General features: G+C 39.5%; 1 protein-coding gene and 1 long non-coding RNA gene across 3 annotated transcripts in view; one reads left to right on the top strand and one right to left on the bottom strand.

The window, feature by feature from the left end:
* Nucleotides 1-430: 430 nt before the first annotated feature.
* Nucleotides 431-1,028, bottom strand: LOC311070079. The gene is made up of 3 exons (XR_014603615.1): nucleotides 986-1,028; nucleotides 805-900; nucleotides 431-720 (listed from the first exon to the last, which is right to left on the bottom strand). It is a non-coding gene; the product is annotated as an uncharacterized lncRNA (long non-coding RNA).
* An 821-nt stretch (nucleotides 1,029-1,849) lies between these two features.
* Nucleotides 1,850-20,956, top strand: part of zfyve26 (zinc finger, FYVE domain containing 26) — a 31,931-nt gene continuing 12,824 nt past the window's right edge. For both annotated transcript variants that reach the window (XM_084092587.1, XM_084092586.1), the window contains exons 1-21: nucleotides 1,850-1,958; nucleotides 2,449-2,728; nucleotides 2,994-3,069; nucleotides 3,180-3,260; nucleotides 5,069-5,558; nucleotides 8,085-8,209; nucleotides 10,930-11,094; nucleotides 11,727-11,815; nucleotides 13,018-13,151; nucleotides 13,243-13,434; nucleotides 14,024-14,608; nucleotides 14,914-15,084; nucleotides 15,171-15,322; nucleotides 15,944-16,187; nucleotides 17,464-17,727; nucleotides 17,811-17,930; nucleotides 18,019-18,189; nucleotides 18,442-18,678; nucleotides 18,773-18,878; nucleotides 18,966-19,810; nucleotides 20,608-20,804. In XM_084092587.1, coding sequence (XP_083948713.1) covers nucleotides 2,529-2,728; nucleotides 2,994-3,069; nucleotides 3,180-3,260; nucleotides 5,069-5,558; nucleotides 8,085-8,209; nucleotides 10,930-11,094; nucleotides 11,727-11,815; nucleotides 13,018-13,151; nucleotides 13,243-13,434; nucleotides 14,024-14,608; nucleotides 14,914-15,084; nucleotides 15,171-15,322; nucleotides 15,944-16,187; nucleotides 17,464-17,727; nucleotides 17,811-17,930; nucleotides 18,019-18,189; nucleotides 18,442-18,678; nucleotides 18,773-18,878; nucleotides 18,966-19,810; nucleotides 20,608-20,804 — 4,644 coding nt within the window. In that variant the 5' untranslated portion in view covers nucleotides 1,850-1,958; nucleotides 2,449-2,528. The remainder of the gene's footprint in view (nucleotides 1,959-2,448; nucleotides 2,729-2,993; nucleotides 3,070-3,179; nucleotides 3,261-5,068; nucleotides 5,559-8,084; nucleotides 8,210-10,929; nucleotides 11,095-11,726; nucleotides 11,816-13,017; nucleotides 13,152-13,242; nucleotides 13,435-14,023; nucleotides 14,609-14,913; nucleotides 15,085-15,170; nucleotides 15,323-15,943; nucleotides 16,188-17,463; nucleotides 17,728-17,810; nucleotides 17,931-18,018; nucleotides 18,190-18,441; nucleotides 18,679-18,772; nucleotides 18,879-18,965; nucleotides 19,811-20,607; nucleotides 20,805-20,956) is intronic.

The following is a 20,956-nucleotide window of genomic DNA, read 5'->3' as shown; positions in this document are numbered from 1 at the left end:
TATGAATTAAATTAATAAATGTAGGATTTGATATGATTCATCTCTCAGTTGCTTTCAAAGAGAGGTGAGGACAGAATTAATTTTGACAAAAAAAAGATAAAAAAAAAAAGATTCCCAAATAATGCCTCTGTGGACATGCATACATATTAAAGGGATAGTTCACCCAAAAAATGAAAATTCTGTCATAATTTTCTCACCCTCATGTTGTTCCAAACCAGTTTCTTTCCTCTGTTGAACTAAAAAGATGACATTTTAAATGTTGGTAACCAGACTATTGATGGTAGCCACTGATGGAAGTCAATGGATGCCGTCAAATGTCTTGTTACCAACATTCTTCAGAATATCTTCTTTTTAATTCATCAGAAGAAAGAAACTCATACAGGTCTGGAACAACTTGGGTGAGTAAGTTTTTGTGAACTATCCATTTAAACGTCATGAGCGAACAGCTCTACATATTTTTTTTTCTAATGCTAAAAAAAATCACAAATGACAATTGATGATTTTGAAAACAATTTAATTATAATTAGGCTAACCGATTTTCATTTAGAGATACATGACAAGATATTTAGATAGGGGTGAATCCAGGGTGATTTGGACACTTTATGCCATTGAGATGTCTAGGAAAAAATGTGAAATATTCTGGTACACTCCTTTGCTCTTCAAATTCGATCTGTTCTCCAGGTCGCTTTAGAGGCACGTCCTGTTTAGCTTTATTGATTCCTGTGGGTCACGAATAAAACATGATAAAATGCAATTTACACAATGGTAAATCCTGATTATTTTCACTTGCAGAAGGCAACTTACTTGAAGGCATCGGCTTTACTCTGAACCCACATCACAAACTCTTTTTTCAGCAGGTCATTGAAGATGCGAGTGTCTGAATCATCTGCCATAGTTGGTCTGTAAATGAGCATCAGATGCTGCCTGTTACTTTATGCAACCTGAATATGTAACATATACATGCTGTCCATTTCCCCAAACTTACTCGCTCTTCTTCTCTCTCTGATTGAGCAAATAGTTGACAAAGTTTTTCTGAACCATCGAGTCCACAATTTTGCTGATGTCACTTGCAATGGTTGATTCAGCATAACGATGGCTAAACTTCTGGATTGAGCTATTAATGATATTTGAAAACAAAACAAATAAAGCATACAAACAAAACAATCTTCTATTTCATTTGTCTTGTCTTGAAAAAAATGTCATTTATTCCTGTGATGGCAAAGCTGAGTTTTCAGCATCATTACTCCAGTCTTCAGTGTCACATGATCCTTCAGAAATCATTGTAATATGTGCTTATTTGGTGCTCAAGAAACATTTCTTATTATCAGTGCTGAAATCAGTTGTGCTGCTTAAAGGTACATTATGTAACTTTTGGACCTTTAGTGGTTTGCAGAGTGTGTGTGTTCACTACACATTGCTCCTAAACGCACGAGTGATGTATAGCCTATACGCAATTTCCCGCAAAAACCATCCTGACAGGGCTATAACAGGCTTACCGTAGTGAATCAAATCGTTTGTACAGAATGTGTAAGAATTACATTTTCTACTGAAATTGAATTGGAAATCAACTACAGGAATAGCTATAAAATGGTTTTTAAAATTCCTTATCACATTCCAGCGCTTAGAAAAGTATCAGGTGACTACATCAGAAGAAGACAGAAACGACTTTATATTGGTAATAGTTACATGAATAATGAAACTTAATGTCACCAAAAATGAGAATTATTATTTAATTAGAACTCCAGCCCGTTGTGATAGGCTACATGCATAGACAGTGATGCAATTTCATCTACCCCCATATTTCATTTCTATTGTTTTGACCCTTGAACTGACAGCTCCTGGATCAGCTGATTGAGTCACATGACTCGGCTCTCTCATGGCCACATACAGCTGATGATGGGAAGCGCATTTGAACGCGCTGATCTCTAGTGCGAGATAAAGAAGGACAAACCCAAATCGTAAGTGCTAATTTAACGAAATACTTATTTTTCTACACCAGCGTAAAACGATGTACAGAATTTTGATAGTGCAGTCGATTCCCTCCCCATTTCCTAAACTATAGGTCGGCACTGGGCAGTGTCTGTTGTTTTGCTGTCAGTATTTCACTTTTAACAGCTGATATACATAAACGAAAGTTTGAATCACACTGATCGCAATGTAAACACATTATGGAAGTCGTCAAAAGCCTAAATGCTGACATGTCTTCTCTAACTTTAGAAACATGTTCTTGCTCTTCTTCTCACGTGAATCACTTAAGTCAGTACAATTTTGTTGATTTTGGAATGTTAGGCTATTGAATACATGTATACTTTAATATTTCAATATCTGTGTAGCAGCAAACGGAAATGTCTTATCTAAAAGTGTGGTTGTATTTTGCTTTTGATTTTATCTCAGTTACGATGGTTACAAAACCGGTGATGATTTTCTTTCATTTTCCACCCCCTCTAGTCTTAGATGTCGAATACTTCATAACACACACGAGGCCAGTAATCTTTCCGTGGACCTCAACAGACTGCTGAACTATCGGAATGTCTATCATGCATCCGTTTGGCCGTGAAGAAGAGACCTCCAGACGGGAGCTCTTCGGTTTCTTCACGCGGTGTTTGCGGCGCGGAGAGTGGGAGCTCGCGGCAGCCTGCGTGCGTCAGCTCGGCGACGAACGCGGAGATGACCCACAAAGCCCGCGGGACATCGTTAAAGCCATCGTTACCCACCCATATCTGCTTAGGTCAGTGAAACCCTGACAGAGGTCAACAGGAATGCTTATTCAAGTCATAATAAACCACATGAGCCTATGTCGAAAACAATGTAAACAAATACATTTTCCTCTTTCTGTGGATGTTGCTTATAATATCTATGGTATTTTGGCGGAAACTGTGGTTGTATTGGTAAATGTTTATAAGTGGTACTCAATCTCATTATCGAGAGAGTTCAAGAAACTAAAGTTGAGAGATTTTAAGAGACACATCTGTTATTTTTCTGTTTATACACAGGTGGGAAACAGTGGGCAGCCCTCACAGATTGGCCTGGTATTGGCTCCAAATCCTGGAGAAACGGACTAAAATAAAGGTGTGTGCTTTCTGTGTGTGGATATAATTTTCCCATTGATGCTTCTTCCATCAGGAAGCACTCATCTCACTTGCTTTTTCTAATTCAAAGTATGGGTAATTTCTCTGCAGGTGAGCGGGTCTGTGAAGAGAGAACTGGAGTTTTTGTTACTCTTAGAGGAACTTGAAGATGTCCCACAGTCTGTACTTAAGGTAGGACTATCTCTAACTACTGTATGTTGCCTTCACAGCCCTGACACTGTTGTAACAACTTTATGGCTTTATGTTGACAAAGCACAGATTATTTCCTTTGAGCTCTGAAGGTTCCACTTTATAAGTTGTGCATGTGTGCACGGTTAAGCAAGACATGTAATAATGCTTTCTTTTTGCTCTCCTTCTTCCATTCCAACAAATATTGAATACCCTTTCCATGTTTAAGAGTTATAATTCTTGACCCAAACCAACCAACTTTGAGATAAATCACATTTAATTCGAATTTTTTTTTTTTAAGTTTTGTGTGGTAATAATCTACTAATATAATTTTCATTGCAAAATTCCCGAATGCCGAATTGCAAATGAAACAACAAACAAATTCTTATTTTTGGCTAAAATTCTAAAGGTTGCATTTGGCAAAATGTCTTGGCTATTGGAAATAGTGTACAGTAGTGATGTATGAAGCACAGCTCACAGAGAAGTCGCTTTCAAACCAAACAGCTTTCTATTGGTCAGCGCTGCAAATCCAACTTGAACCCGTTACAAAACCTTTCGCTCTCAAGTGAAATTCCATGCTGCGTGAAATCCTATTGTATTAAACAAACAACAACAAACGTGACTACACCTTATGGCAAAATTGCATGTAGCCTATCCTTGGTAGAGAAGGAAATCCCAGAATGCACTGCAGTAAGCTTATTGAGATGCCAAAATGCCATACCAGTGAAAAAAAAGTCCATTATAGTGCTTCTATTTCAATCAATATTAAAAAGTATGAATAAATGTGCCACAGTATGTGTTTTTGTGATTATTAGAGTTTCAAGTAATTGGCTTAGTAACCAAGCATCTTAGATAATGCTCATCTAAGCTTGTGTCATTAGCTAATTGAATTCCATAAGTAAGTATTTTTATAAATGATTTTGCAAATCTTAGGCAATTGCGCATTTTACAAAAATGTGTATCATCTCTTCGATAGTCTATAGACATCATAGAATCAGATCTTTTGTTAGATCTATACACTATTGTTAAAAAATAATTTCTTTGTTGAGATAGTGGTTTTTAAAACCACCAAAATGGACAATTCCTATTATGAAATGCTGTAGTGTTTTGTTTATAAATTATGTATTTGTGCACGTAATAATTTTTTTGTATATGTTGTCCTTTTTCATACTGTTACAACGGAATACAAAAGACAAAAAAAAGAAAAGAATCAGGAGGAAAAGAATGCAGCGACTGAAAAGAGCTCCTGCCATAGATATTCTTTTTATACTGTCACATTAAAATAACAAGCGTTACATTATTCTCATGAGGTCTGAAAATTGAACATGAAGGAAATTTTACAGCTCATTCAAGTCTAACTGATGGATAAGGATTATTTGTAGCACAACCTTATGATTCAAATTGATTAGTTTCAGTCTTTTTGAGTAGAACTTCCTCAAACTGAAAGTGCCTCCCATAATCTAAAACGCAGTAGTCTCTTTAGGAAAAAGGTGGATTGGCAGATGAGTTTAATCCTTCCCCTCTAGCAACCTGTCACTCACATACACTCAGCAATTAGCAAATGGCAATGATCCAACAATCCGATACATTTCCAGTGGACTGAACCAACTGTCGCCCTACATTTATTCTTGTACGAGAAGCCGTTTCACTCAGTTATTCGTCACAATAGGGTAGAAAAAACATTCACAATTTTTGTTTCATGCCATCTTTAACTTCCAAAATGGTTCATTTTGTTCTTCCAATTTTGTCCTATATCTTCCATAGGAGCTGCATTCATTTTGTTCTTCCACTTTGTCCTTTATCTTCCATAGGAGCTGCATGAAGCCTTCCTGTATTCTGAGGAAGTAAAGGGAAAGATTCCAGGTGATTCTACTCCTCCTCTGAGTGCTGCTGTTCTATCCTGCTTCCGTTCTCTTTTAACCCGTCAGCAGCCGCGGCTCTGCCACTCTCTCATCAGCTTCCTTCAGCACGCGGACCACTCCAGAGACCATGCCTTACAGGACGTCTTCATCCAGCACCTCACCGTGAGAGTGAACGTGCCTGTGGAGGAGAGGAACGAGAAATGGGTGGAGGAGGTGTGTGCGGTGCTGGCCTTAGCACCATGGGGGTCCGAGAGGTCAGGTGCTGAGCTAGAGACACTGTGGAAGGGATTGTGGTCGGCTAGAGAAGGGCTCATGACGGAGGAGAGGATTCTGGGATGTCTATTGAGGCCACAGGGCCAAGCTCTGTTGACTGCATACAGCTCCACAGCGCTCAGATTGCTCAAAGAGAAACTGCTGGGAGAGGCTCCACACACACAGGGTGAGTCAGATAAGTTTACTGTAGTCATGCAAACAACCAGGTAAAGAATCACATTTTGTAGCCTTAATAATGTCATATTTTTTCTATGAATCATGTAGCCAAATCCTGACACTGTAACATTAGTAACAGATTTGTCTGTTTTGTTAATGATCAATAGCCGCTTTTCCACCGTCGAGCCGAACGGTTCTAAGAACAGCAAGGAACAGTTCCAGTTATATTTACACTTGAGCCTGGTATGACACGGCACGATTACAAACCGCTCTCGGCCCGGAACCGGTTGGCTAACCGTGCTCAACCATGCTAGTAGAATGCATGTAGTGACGTCGCATCTCAGGACTGGTCACTTGTCTGTTGTCTGGCTACCGGTTTCTCTGTAGCTGATTAAGTGCGCTATTTGAGCAACATAAATACAAATTAATAATAAAATTAAAATAAATATATGATCCATCCTCCATAATGGTCGCTATTTACATCTCATATCGTCTGTAAACTCTTGCATTACCAAGGCAACGACAGACGCATTAAAGATGCTGCTGGGCCGGATCGGCACGGAATGAACTGGTTATAGTCCAGTCATTTTATGAAAAAAGGTTGAACAAATTGCAACAGAAGCAAACTCAACTGATTTTGTATCCTCAATATGTCCTGAGTAAGGGAAAAAAAGCCCCGAAGAATCCCATTAGGGGAAAGTTTCGAAAAAGACCCAAATATAGCCTATTCATACGCCTATTCATTCTTTTTCTCACGTGAATAGGGTAAAAAGTTTAACCTTTAGATATCACCATGAAAATTACTGAGTTGATTACTTGCATCAAGACAAACAAAAATTGTATTACAAGTTTTTTGAAATTGTTTGTTAACATGGACAAACGGTGCATAATCTAATTACGTATGTGCTGATTTGCATAAATACCACAACAGATCTAAACATTGGGTATAGCCAGGTGAAAATGTCTTGTTGAATCTTGTTGACACATACCTCCATTTAGACCTTAATATTAAGTATTTTACTGTTATATGTCAACAAGATTCAACAAGACATTTTCACCTGGCTATACCCAATGTTTAGATCTGTTGTGGTATTTATGCAAATCAGCACATACGTAATTAGATTATGCACCGTTTGTCTATGTTAACAAACAATTAAAAAAAACTTGTAATACATTTTTTGTTTGTCTTGATGTAAGTAATCAACTCAGTAATTTTCATGGTGATATCTAAAGGTTAAACTTTTTACCCTATTCACGTAAGAAAAAGATATGAATAGGCGTATGAATAGGCTATATTTGGGTCTTTTTCGAAACTTTCCCCTTATGGGATTCTTCGGGGCTTTTTTATTCCTTACTCAGGACATATTGAGGATACAAAATCAGTTGAGTTTGCTTCTGTTGCAATTTGTTCAAGGTTGACCCCCATTTTGGCTTAAAATGACTGGACTATTAAGCAAAGAGAACGGTTTGGCCTGACGGTGGAAAAGCGGCTAATTTGTTGAATGGATAAAAAAGCATTTGGAGACCTACGCCACACCTGAAAATGTCACAAGTAGGCAGGCAGACACATTCCCGTTTACACCTGGTGTTTTAATCCTTCTCTTTTGTCCACTTTCGACCACTTCTGTCCTGATTTTTTTTTCAAGGGGAGGGTCTATGGGTCGGTAAATGTATGGGTGTTTTTCAGATCTTTTGATCTAATGGACAAAATAAGCTTGAGCAATTTACGCAAAGGAGACGATGGAAAAACATACGGAGAGCAGCAGCTTTCGTTTCTGCTTTGATAGCCACAAGACCATGCTGAATGTTGTGAGTGTGTGTGTTAGAAATCAGGAATGGTGAGAGAACATTGTTTAGTACGTTTTTCATCTTCAAACCAAACTTGAATCTTCAGTCATCAAAGTTTAAATCCTGTCTGGCTAGCGCACTTCCCATAATATTTATGCATTAGGTCAGTAGACAGAGAGTAGGCAATCTTTTGTAGAAACACATTCGACCACATGAGCGTCTAGAATACGAAAGCAATCTGGTCGAATTCGTTTTCAACTACCTCTGAAAGTGGATGAAAGCGGACAAGCTCAAAAGACCCCGTTGACCCCTGTATTTAGCGTCTTCCACTTGTGATCTGATCTACCAAAATGCTTAATCTTTTATACCAGGTGTAAACAGGGCCAAAGGGTTAATTCAAGTATGTATTTCTTTAAAAAGACACCACTCTTTTGAACAGCATTGTATCTGAAACCAAAAGCTAGCTCAAATATAATTTGAAGTATTTAAAAGGTAAATCTGAACCACCAAAAATACTGGTATTGGTTTCAACGTGTGTGTCATGTTTTAAGGAAGTGAAGGAAACAGACTGTTCGTGGTATGTTTGCCACCTCCTTTACTGTTGACTTAACACTTCTGCTCATGTGGTCCCAGTTCCCTCCGAAAATGTTCTCAGTTGCCACACCATTTGCATTAGATTGTTTTTTGATCAGACATCATTTTTTGTGTTCTTGATGCATGTCTGAAACTCATCTCTATTCCCTTTTAGTTGACTTGCCTGATCTGGAAAGGGTCATGCTTGGCCTGTGCTGTCATGGTGACAAGCGTTTGGTGTGGAAAGCCATTTACTTTGAGTGTTTGAGCAGTGGAAAACACTTTCTAGAGCAGGTCTTGGTAGGTGTACACAATCAGGCAAACAGTAGCCTGCAAATAAGTGTGTATATCATTCAAATGTAATTTGTCATTCTTTTTCTGCACTATCACCACTAGCTATAGAGTGCCGAAGTTATGACGTCACTTTGTAGGCCAAAACGCGGAAGTGAGTTAGCATTTTAGCACTACCGGTTTCCTCGCCCTAAAGTCTATGGGTTTTTTGAATGGGTTTTTGCTAAATCGCCTGAAATAAGGTCTGTGGTTAACAAAGCCTCTAAATATTTTCACGTTTTGATCTATGACATAAAACACACCAGTTATAACCTGCTTGTGATTTTTTTTTTACTTTATTGTGTCTTAAAAACGGTGGTTGCTAACAAGTTGCTAAAAGGGACTACATCCTTTGGCGGGGACTTTAGACGTCATCATGACAAACATGAAATCTCTCACGAGCCCGCGTTTCAGCTTCACGGTCTTAGAAGTTTACCTTTCAGTTAATATACATAACGTTATTTTTGTTTTGTCCCGAGATGCAACCACAAGTCATCGAATGAAATCTCGTTTGACCATTTTCCGTCCGATGTTACCCAGCGGAGACTCTGGGTTCGTGCCAGATGGAGTAAAAAAGGCTAGCAGTAGCAAGAATAAGCGTTTTTCATAACCAAATCAACAGCTAAAATACCTTTTGTCTTTCTCTTAAAATATCTAAAAGCTTGTTTACTTTGCCACTGTTTAATAGATTAGATCCGCTGCAGTTTTATTAAAGGCTAACGTTACGTTGAGAAATGTTTAATTAAAATATTCAAAATAATACCTGGTTTATTGACTTTTATTGTAACTTGTTTGGATATAATTATAGAAAGGGTGGGTCCTGCACCCTGATATTTGTGAACTTGGCTTTTACCCACTTATAATAATATGATTGTATTTGTAAACAGCATTACCGGTATAAGGCATTAGGTAACAATGATATTAATCTTTGTTATTTTAGTAGTAAATGTTAACTATATTTAATTCGCTATATAAACGTGGACAATTCCCAGAGAACACGCTGATATGTATAGCCTTAATGCACTGTAAGTTGCCTGTCTGACACACAAATTAAATGTTAAACTATTGTATACTACTTGTATACTATTGTAACTACACTCCAGGTAGCTCACAGTAATGTGAATGTGAGATAAAATTTACTACACTGGCTCTCACATTGGGGCTTGTGGATTACCAGGTAAAAATATATAACGTTAGAAAATGTTAACAAAATTAGTATATGTGGTTTATTTAGGGAACATATATGGTTTAATTATAATATATTATAATAAGCATTTGCTATTGGACAATTCTCTTTAAATTCAACATATATAATTATATACAACTATTATATTAAATGTTTGGAATTTAACTGTGTTATGCTTGTTCAGAGATTATTTGTATAGTTATCTTAAATACATAGAACACTATTATAACTCCTCTATCTCTCCCTAGTTTTACTTATCAAGACTCGATTAACCTTGTCCCTCATGCTGGCCCTTACAATACCGGCAAGTAAACCAGAATCTAAGCTGCACTGTTCATGTCCAGATTTATAGTGGTTCTCTCCTCGATTTATGGTTTTTCTATCGTCTAAGAAAAAGGACTGGAAATTGATACGGCCATAACGTTAGTGCTTCTGAGAAAGCGCGTTTTTTCCTGGCGAATTAGCAAATGGTATGCAAACATACAATCAAACATAATACAGTGAAAGATAATCTTTAAAGTTTATTTGGGGCACAATGATCAGGCATAATAATCTTAATCACAAAGAAAATAATATTAAGGTTTATATAAACTAACAAAATAATAAACGAATAAATAAAACATTAACAAAAGATTTAAAAAAAAATCTCAGAGAGGCACGCATAAACAAAATTAGTTTCTAACATTTTTGGAAAAAACGAATGGGCAATATTTCTCATGAAAAAGTGGATAAGTGTTCATACCATAGACTGTAAAAATAGGTTCATACACAGCGCAGATCATAATGAGCGAGCGTGTTTTTTAAATAAAGTTTGAAGAAGCTTGATGATGACGTTGATCCGCGACCATGGTGTGCTGGTGTGCTGTAGTCCGTTTATAGCCTACTGTTAGCATTTTATATCTGACGGCTTTATTTAGGCTTCAAAATGTATAAATTTTGGATTAGCTTGTAAATATTATCTTGATAGACAAAACGTGTTAGGGTCACAACTCTTTGTTGAACACAGATCTTATTTTTTGCGATTTTCCAAAAGTCTATGGGGAAAATGCATTGCTTTTCGATCGAGGGAACCCATGCGCCGCTAACTTCCGGGTTGTCCTACAAAATGACGTCATCACTTCGGCACTCTTCGTCATGTTTCCATCACACCAGAACCAGCAGACCGATCTTGTTGCACTGCATCTGATATGCTGTTATATTATACACAGTGGCTTCTGCATCAACTTTTTTTTTATTGCCAGTTTATCAGGAAATGATGATTTGTTCTCTTCGACTCACTGGATGGAAACAGTGCTTTATTTGCAAATGATTTTTGCGATATTCCAATTTTCCGCATAAGCTAAATTCGCAACTTTGGATGTAAACATAGCAACTGCCGTATAGTTAGTCAACGTTTGTCAAAGTTTCTTTCCTTTAAAAAAACGTGTAAAAGTGTATAGATGAAAGCAACTCAAAGTTTCCTTTAGTGGTATAATTGCAATAATCCATCCTCTGTTGTTTGCAGCTTACTGGTTTAGATCTCATAAAAAGGGAGGAATTCTCCAAACTGGAAACACTGTTGCAGACTGAGTTTCAGCCTTTGTCCCGTCTCTTGTTGTTGCTGGGCTGGACGCATTGTCAAAGCCTGGATTCTGCCAAGAACCTTCTTAGAGTCCTGCATCACCAACAGGTTTGTAGCCAGATATTTGACTGTCAGTACAAAGTCTGGTCCATTCTGCTGATCATTCTGGCCAAGAACAACTCACTAAGACAGATATTTCATTGATATGTACTGTATGAGTTGATAGAACAATAATAGATTGGTGTGGCAAAAATAGTGGCACAGAAATGATGGCCTCTGACCAGCTACACAGTAAACACTAAAAAATCATTCATATCAGCAACCCAGTATCTTGGTAACACAACATTGTTAATAATAAAAAATAAAATAAAAAACTGCCTGAAAATGGCAATGTCAGCTAGATTTAGTCATTTTTTGTTTAAAATAACCTTCTTTAAAGGCTTTCAATTCCTGAAAATGTTTATATAATAATCCTAAAGTTACAAGAACATATACTTCAAAAATCCCCTCCAGCTGAGGTGTGATCATGACTTGCACTTCTAAATGTTGTGTTTGCACATGCAACACTCTTGATTGTGAGCATTTAGTTTGTCTCCATTTCAAAGCTGTGGCCTGGGGATATATGATATATTTTTTCTGTCTTTTTTTCTTATATATGTTTATTTATGTGTCATATGTGAATGATTACACATTAGTTTATGTAAATGAATGAGTAAGCCTTTCTTTCTTTCTCTCTGTAGCCCCAGACCACTGATTCAGTATTGAGTGAGTTAGCCTGCACTCTGTCCTCTCGACTTGCTGTATTGGAATGGTGCGATCAGAACAATCCGTGAGTTAAAACACTGTTGTACATTTTCACATAAAAATCATTTCCCATTATAGATTAATAGCTATTTGTTCACCTTCACTACAGTTTAAAGGTTTGGGGTCAGTATGGGGTCGGTAAGATTTTAAAATGTTTTAAAAGAAGCCTCTTATGCTCACCAAGGTAAGGTTACATTTATTTGATACAGTAAAAATGGCAATATTGTGAAATATTATTACAATTTAAAATAACTGTTTTCTCAATACAATGTTTTATTTATTCCTGTGATGGCAAAGCTGAATTTTCAGCAGCCATTATTACTCTAGCCTTCAGTGTCACATGATCCTTCAGGAATCATTCTAAAATGATTTATCTAATACATCATTTTAATATGCTGATATGATTGCATTTCTTGTTGTTATCAATGTTGAAAACATTTTATATTTTTTCAGGATTTTTTTTATAGATAGAATGTTCAAAAGAGCATTTATTTTAAATAGAAATCTTTTGTAACATTATAAATGCCTTAAAGGGTTAGTCAAATTCTGTCAGTAATCACTCACCTACATGTTGTTCCAACCCCGTAAGACTTTCGTTCATCTTCGGAACACAAATTAAGATATTTTTGATGAAATCTGAGAGCTTTCTCACTCCTCATAGGCTGCTCGGTAATTGCATCTACCGGCCCAGAAAAGATAGTAAAGACATCGTTAAAATAGTGACTACAGTGGCTCAACCTTAAGTTTATCAAGCAACTAGAATACTTTTTGTGCGCAAAAACAAAGAAAAATAACGACTTTATTCAACTATTCATTTTCTTCCGTTTGGGTCTCTGACGTGAGTTCACGAGAGCGCCACGAAGCATGCGCGAGAACTGAGAAGATGATGCAGATGGGTCTCGATGTAGTGTTTAAAATGGTTCTAAAGTGTGCATTTCCTGGATGTCCAAATCGTGAGAAACCAATGAGAAAACGTAAAAGTGCCTTACCAATGCCGCAAAATGAATGGCTTACCTTTCTTACCTTAACGAAAGTCTTACAGGGTTGGAACAACATGAGGGTGAGTAATTACTGACAGAATTTTCATTTTTGGGTGAACTAACCCTTTAACTGTCGCTTTTGATCAATTTAATGCTTCTTTGTGGAATAGAAAAACCTTACTGACCCCAAACTTTTGAATGGTGGAGTATGTTCTTTTTTTGTTCACTGGTATGCATACTTACACAGAGGGATATCCCATGAATCCTTGCTGAGTCACTTACACATGCTGGACCATCACTCTGCACTGTATGTGCTGCACTGCCTGACACCCCTTGCCAAGTTCGAGGAGCACAAGGTGCTTGAACTACTGCAAAGAACAGGTAAAAGAATCATGCTGTCACAGGGGGTTCATTTAAATTCACACACATCTGCTGAACATTAAAATTATTAATATTTATTTCTCATTTGTAGGAAATCCTTCATTAGTGGACTCACCCAACTGCTCTGTCCAGCGAATCATCACTCTGTTTCAAGGCTTCTGTGCCATGAAGTATGCCTTGTACGCCATCTGTGTGAACGCACACATGCATACCGGCTGCCTGGACTGTGAGCCTCGGCATCAGCAGCAGACAGAGGCGGGACAGGGGGAGGAGCCAGCTGAAGGTGACCGCTGCTTTTTTCCTCTAGGAAACAAAAACTTGTTAGATCAACCTTAATAAGCTTGTGATAATATACACTATACCAGTTTAAAAACTTTCATACATTAGAGTGAATTTAATATGATCTTTCCATTTAATTTTCACATTAAGTGAGCAAAAATATTATTTAATCACCAAAAGTTTGCTAACTACATACTTCCCATACTCTTATTTGTGTTATTTCATAGTTTTTATGAATTCATTGTTCTAAAATGTGGGCAATAGTGAAAGATTTAATAGGTGTGTCCAAACTTTGACTGGTAGTGTGTTTCTTTTTTATTTATAGCTTTATTTATTTTTACATTATTAATTTTGTAATTATTTTTAAATACATTAACAAAAACATTTCATTGCATTATTTGTATTTATTTATTATGGTTTCGATGATTTACTAAATGCCATGGTGCAGGAATTCGGTAATTATTCAGTACATACATCATTGTACCACTTTTTGCTAAATAACTTTTTTTTTTCTGTTTAGTTTTTATAAGAGAATGGACAAACAAAATGTGATTTCATCCTTGCTCTTCCCTTTAATTTCTTACTCTTCCCAGGATGCTCCGATTTGTTACAGCACTACCTATCAGAATGTCAGCTGTACCTTGAAGCTGTTCCGGCATTATTCCGTTTGGAGCTCTTGGAGAACATTTTCTCCCTCCTCTTCCTGTCTGACACTGACTTCAGCCCACAAGCAGATCAGTCTAGCACCGGCCCAGAAGCCCAACCAGACACAGAGAGAATAAAATCAGACAGTACCAAAGGTGTGAGTATGGCTGAGAGCATCTTAAAAGTAGAAAATGTTGGAAAGATGGAGGGATTGAAGGAAGAGGTCCAGGATGGAGAGTCTGATCAGATAAACCCTGAACTGGGCCACCTGACATCAGGGTGTCGGGGGTTTCTGGTGGATTTGAGTGTGATGGAGCGGATTCTACGGCTGGTGAGGGAGGGCTTGGAGGGTGTGTGTGGGGTCGGGCAGGAGGACGGCAGGGCGCTTGCGGCCGATGTGGAGTTGGCAGAGAGTCTGGGATGTTCTGTTACTGCGGAAACATTCAGCGCCCGGTTACAGAGATTGTCTAAATACACAGCAGAGGCCCAATGGAGACTGCAGATTGTTACTAGTAACAATGGCAATGGGAATGGTGAGCAGTTTTATGTAGGATTTTGACATTCTTACTGTGTGTTTGACAGTAAAGACATTTATAATGTTACAAAAAAAGATTTCTGTTTCAAATAAATGCTGTTCATTTGAACTTTTGAAGAATCATGAAAACATGTATAATGGTTAATGTATCACAGTATTAAGCAGCACAAGTGTTTTCAACATTGATGATGATGTTTCTTGTGCACAAAATCAGCATATTGGAATGATTTCTTTCAAAAACATTAAAAAAAACATTTGAACAGTAGTCTTTGTATTCACGTCTGTGTGTGTTGTGTTTTATAGATGGCTTGTACCTCCCATCTCCACTCCCCAGCCCGGCACTTCCTCTGAAACGCGAGGGTAGTGGCGGCAGCAGTTCAGGCGTACGGAGGAGGAGAAAAAACCACCGGCATCGCTCTGAACGTCCCGTCTCATGTGAACGACAGAACGGGGAGGTCAGCACCAGCACCTCAGGTCAGTACACACACACACCTACAAAAGCTTCCTTACCACATCATGGCTAAATACTAATGTTGATAATTGGTCATGCTGCCTTGCAGACGGTGGTGTGTGTGTTGGAGCCGCTTGCCGTGGAAGTGAAGCGTGTCCGTGTGGTGGACCTCACAGCTGGCTGGTTCCTGCGATGCTCTCCCCTCCCGAGTCTCTCCTCATCGCATGCATACGCAGAGGCAACAACATAGAGGCCCAGCAGGTGAGATATGATGTCAGAGATGATGGTGAGGTTTTTGAGAGGTCTGTAAAGAAGCAGAGCCTTAAAATGATTGGCGATCCAAGCCATATTCTTTATAAGGAGTATGAGCTGATACCCTCGGGCAGGAGATATAGGGTACCGACATGTAAGTTGAATAGGTATAAATTCTCTCTAATTCCATTATCAATAAAATTATTGAATAATAAGTAATTATTGGTATGTGTGGGTGAGGTTAGATGTCGTGGAATGTGTTGGCTATTGTGTAATGTCTTAGGTGTAGGTATAGTGTATTAGAATTGTAAATGTCATTTGGAAATGTTATGTTTTGGGTTGTATGGATGAAGTGTGACTGCATGGTGGATTGTTGTGTGTTGACCTGCTCTCTCGATTGACCAAGAAAAATTCTCCTAAGTGAGACAATAAAGGATAATCAATTAACTAACTAATGATGTCATTCCAATTATGTTGAAGTCACTGTCTATTGACATTGTAAATATGTTAAAAATATTTTTTTTAGCACAATCTTATTCTGTGTGGGCCTGCTCATTAGTCAGTGTTAGTTCAGATCCATGTTTTTGGGCTTTTTAAATGGCGTGTGTATGTGTTATGTTTGTTTATTAGGTGATTGCGATGTATGGTTTGGAGAACTCTGAGTGTGCAGGTGAACTGGTCTTTATGGACCGGTACCGGGAGGTTCTGAACGAGCTGGCTCAGGTGGAACAGAAGATAGAAAGCCAGTCACTTTCTTCATCGTCCTCGTCTTCAGAGGGTATAAGCACAGTGGCTGTTGCTCCAGTGGGCAGGACCAGAATGGGCAGCAGCAGTAGATTCACACTTAAGAGTATTGGGAGCGCAGCAGCTGCAGGTATTACACACACACACACACACACACATTTATGAATCTAAAGAGAAAATACCACAGACTTCTTAAGGCCAACCCCTTAAAGGGACACTTCACCCATTTGCATTAAGCTTTGCATTGTTAGAAACCCAGTCATACTATTGAATGGTCGTGCAACACTCTCTCATTTTCCCCTGAGACGGGAGAAATCCGTTATTTACCTCTTACACTTCCTCCTACAATGACGCAAAAATCGTCATTTTGCGTCATTGTAGGAGGAAGTGTAAGAGGGGGGGATTTCTGTTGAGACTACAAGCACTAGTTCCTCATCTTTCCCAGGGGGCAGGAACCGCTCACGCTACAGACCTATTACAGATCAGTGGGTGGGACTTTACTCTCTGAAACTGAAAGCAATATCCTCCATCTTGTTTGAAGCTAAGCTAACAGGCGCTGTGGAGACAGATGTAAAGTTATGACAATAGCGGAGGAGAGTACTCAATATGATATAGAAGAAGAGGATTTCGGAAGTCTGATGCTTGAATCAGGTGTTTGTGGCTACCTTTACAAGCCGGATTATAGCGAAGAGCAGCCGAGGCAGAAGACCTGCCTGCCGCGGACGAGGAGCCCGGACTGGCTCGAGTTAGGGCGGACTGGTGGCGCCGGAGATCTCACTATGCAACTCATAGACTGTCAGATGCAACTACGAACACAGAGATAGAGTCCGTCTGCGGCAAAGAATTTCAACGATGACAATTTCTCCTGGACGAAATCTCTGAATCAGACGAGGACACAGACGTTTGTGTTGTGAACTATCCTAGTTTCGCACCGCATATGTTCTGACTGAACATCCAGGTACCATGCAATAATTCACCTTTTCGAAAGAAATACAAACGAGGAGTAATGCACTAATGAGTTCGCCAACTAACTAGACATTTCGTGTGAATGTGAAATTAATTTCAAGCTCTGGTGGTAGCTAGCCTTGTAGACGGAAGAGTGATTTCTCTTATAGGCAGATATGCGCTTTCTGGATTAGTGGGAGTGGCTTGCGGAGCTGTGCAATGTGGTGCATTGTGGGAGTTGTTGTCTTTCATACAAATGCGTCCTGAAGTTATTTTTTGTCTTTCCTCGGTCACAAAGGCACCAAATTCAAAATTTATTTTACATATCAACTACATATATGACCCACTTTAAATAAAAAACAATGTTCAAATGGGTGAAATGCCCCTTTAAGAATTAAGTGGGCCATGTTATTGTGAATTAAGGATGTCTGTAGACCCCCTTGTTATTTTTCTTTCCTCAGGCATGGCTTTTTATTCCATTTCTGATGTGGCTGAACGTTTGCTTAGTACCCCAAGCCGGCCGATACCCTGTCTAGAGGACAGCTACTGGCTGTCCCAGTGCTCTATAGACTCCCCTGACCTCGTACGACCCCTGGTGGAGGAATTTAGCCCTGCAGCTATGGCGGCCTTTGACCTCGCCTGCTGTCACTGCCAACTGTGGAAAACTTCTCGGCAGCTGCTTGAGACTGCAGAGAGAAGACTCAACATCTTTCTGGAGGCCAGAGGTGAGATTACATCAATCAGCTTTATTTGGGCCATCCTTATTGCTGAGCCCTGACTTATTTTACATATATTTTTCCCACTGCAGGTGTACGAGTTGATGCAAAGGTTCCTCACGCCAACGGTATTAGAGGCTTTCCTTCAGTACTGCAACAAATCAGCAAGGTCCTTAACAGAACCTCCGTCAGCAAAGGCACAAGTAAAACAGGTCTGAAGTATTCACACTCATCCGCACATACATATTTTTTAGTTATTCCTTATATAACATCTTTATTTTAACGTCTTACTCTCTCTAGATTGTAATGGAGAGGAGAATGCTGTTTACTGCCCCTTTGGCTGTAGTGCCCAGGAAGTGCTGCTGTCTTGTGATTTAACATTAACGGAAGAGAGTATCGCCTCTCGTCTAAACCTGAATCAGCGTTTAGAGGTCACGCTTCAAACCCTGACCTCTGCCACCAACACCTCAGGTACTAGCAAAGTGAGCTAGCCATTGTTTTTGTGCTTGTTTCAGCATGCCCTGAAACTTTATGGCACACTGAAAACCCTCAGTGTTTCCTTAGTAACCCTTTTTCTGACATAGATTTACATTGACTCAAAAAATTTGATGTTTTGCAGCTTATTTTCAGTAAATGGGAGGGGCTTTTTAATTCTTTTTTTTTCTATGGCGTGTCCCCTTTGAATTTAATTTATTCATTTTGTCATCTTTTGTTCCCATGTAGTAGACGCTCTGGCGGGGAACTCTCTCCTGACAGCGCTGGCCGAACAGGCTGGTCTCAAGCAGTCTGAACTGGATTCCCACCCAGTACGAACTGCTATGAAACAACTCCTGCAATATCTGGACCAGCTCTGCCCGTTTGAGCCTGACAGCGCCCCTGGCAGACCAGATTACATACGCAACTTCCTTGATTACGTCAACGTGTTGGCTTCAGTACTGGTGCGCAGTTTATGGTCCGAGGGTAAGACCAAACATTCTAATAAACAGAATTATTAAAAAGCAATGTCCATAAAGTATTAGGAGCTCTGAGTCTGATATTTGTGATCTGATCTCAGATCAATCCATGGAGGTGAAATTGGGAAATCCTCTTTTACTATTGCTTCAGTCGCCTACCCAGCTCCTCTCTCTCCTTCTGTTCGACAGACAGGTGTCACCTGACAGGTAATGAAGGATCTGTCTTTCCTGAAAGTGCTGGACTTTACAAATGTAAAAATATTTATCATCAGTCATATTCTTTTCTCTTTGCAGGGTTCTTTCTCTCTTGCAGCAGGAGCAGTTGCGTTTGAGTGTGCAACAGGTTATAGTTCAGCGCTGCTGTGAAACTCTCCCTCTCTGGGATTCTAGGGCTATGACCTTTTCTCAGGGGCAACCGAGGATTGCAGGGTTCAACGGCGGGGCGTTCTGCCCGGCCAGCATTGCCTCAATTTTCCAGCAGCACGCTCAGGAGTGCGCCCCTTCCCTTGACCTCTCTGACCTTGCCACATCCTCTGACCCTAGCTCTGAGTCTGAGGTCTCACTGGAGGACACATCTGCTACATCCACAATCCTCTCCACCTCTCCACCCTCACCATCTTCATGTCCTCCTTCTTCTTTTCTCCTCACTCCATCTGCGCTGTCTTTTCTGAAGTCCCGTTCCCCCCTTGTTGCCGCGCTGGCCTGCCTCAGCGCCAGTCGGGGTGGCGTGATCCGGGCAACTTCCTCTGGCTGGTCAGGCTTGCCTTCATATTTTCGCGGATCTGGACGTAAAGAAGCAGTTTTGGACGGAGACCAGATCGCAAGAGAAGGGGAAGCCCTGCTTAAAAACTTCCCGATCCTGAGAATGTACCTCCGGTCCATGGCTGAGCCAGTTCTGGGGGTCTCGTTGGAAGCAGAAGAGGGTCTTGGGCTGGCTCTCTGTGGGAAGCCCGTTGTGGGAATGCTGTTTTCTGGCCTGCAGGGCAATGCAGCGCAAGCAATGGCTGCTGAAGCATTCCAGCAATCCCTAAATGTTGGTGATCTGAATAGAGCCCTAGAGCTCCTAGAGCTTTATGCACAACCCTGCAGCCAGGAGGGGGCCCTCCGGGACAAACTACTGGCATGCACTGCTCTGCAAGGTAAGATTCCTCTCAGATTTACAGTACCTGCAACAGAATCTGGGATTAAATGTGACAAAATACCTCAGATACTGTATGTAAAATTTCAAGGAAAAAAAATGCCTAGTCTATTCTATTGTGGGTTTTGTGACATTTTAGTGACCTGCAACTGCAAGGTATCTTTATTCTTTTTGTCTGCATTGTCTTTATTCAATATCTTTTATGTGGGTGATGTTAAAGTCGCAATAAAACTGAAGTAGGGACATCTTTTCATCCATATTGTGATGTAAATGGATTATCAAAAAAGAAAATCTATAGAGCGAGGACTTGGTTCTATGCACTGGTTGTTGATTGGATGCTGAGATGTGGGTGTGGCACTCATATGGAGGCAGATGGAGGCGAGCTTGCAAGGGCAGGGTTTAACTAGACTAAATGATAGGAGAAGGCCTGCATACATTACCAGAGAGAAGTCTTTTTTTGCAGTTTTGACATGTTTAGAAAATATACTTTAAATTTGCAGCTAATAAAAGTGTCTTTTGATTTGGGAAAAACGCCTTGATTGTTATGATATCACGTGCATTATTTGCAACATCTTTTATTTTGTAGGTAATTGTTCAGATTGAGAATTCATTTAAATCAGTTGATTCAGTATTTGACAATTATGTTGTGTTAAAAATATTCATTGAAGGTACAAAATGCCCCTGAAAATATATTTCTGGTGGGTATTGTCCCATAAATAATCAAAAAAAAAATTCAGACAGTCTTTGACAAGACCATAAAAGAGGAAGTTTAACAGGTAACTATGTCTTTTTGTAAAGAAAGCAGCGGTGTGGAGCAGTTGTTTCGTGTAAGGGACTGGGAGCTGCGTGGACGTGTGGTTCTGCAGGGTTTGGACCGATGGCCTTTACAACACTGTTTAGAGTTGCTGCAATTCTGTCTCAGTGACCAGAACACCCAGGATCCTCTCCGAGAGCAGCTTCAGCAGAGGAAACAGGAGCTGGACATGTACCAGCGGGTCAGTCTGACACAGCAATTCTCTACTGAAACCTTATTTACTCTTGTGGCAAAAGGAATTCTCTGTTTAGCAGTTTGCTTATATTTTATATTGCAATAACTAAAGAAAATCTTTGACACTTTGATGTGCATAAACATGTCAGCATGTCAACA

This window comes from Abramis brama (genome assembly GCF_963993115.1).
Source record: "Abramis brama genome assembly, chromosome: 19".
NCBI lineage: Eukaryota > Metazoa > Chordata > Actinopteri > Cypriniformes > Leuciscidae > Abramis > Abramis brama.
The sequence above is the reverse complement of the archived record's forward strand: the minus strand, read 5'-3'. Positions and strand labels throughout refer to the sequence as shown.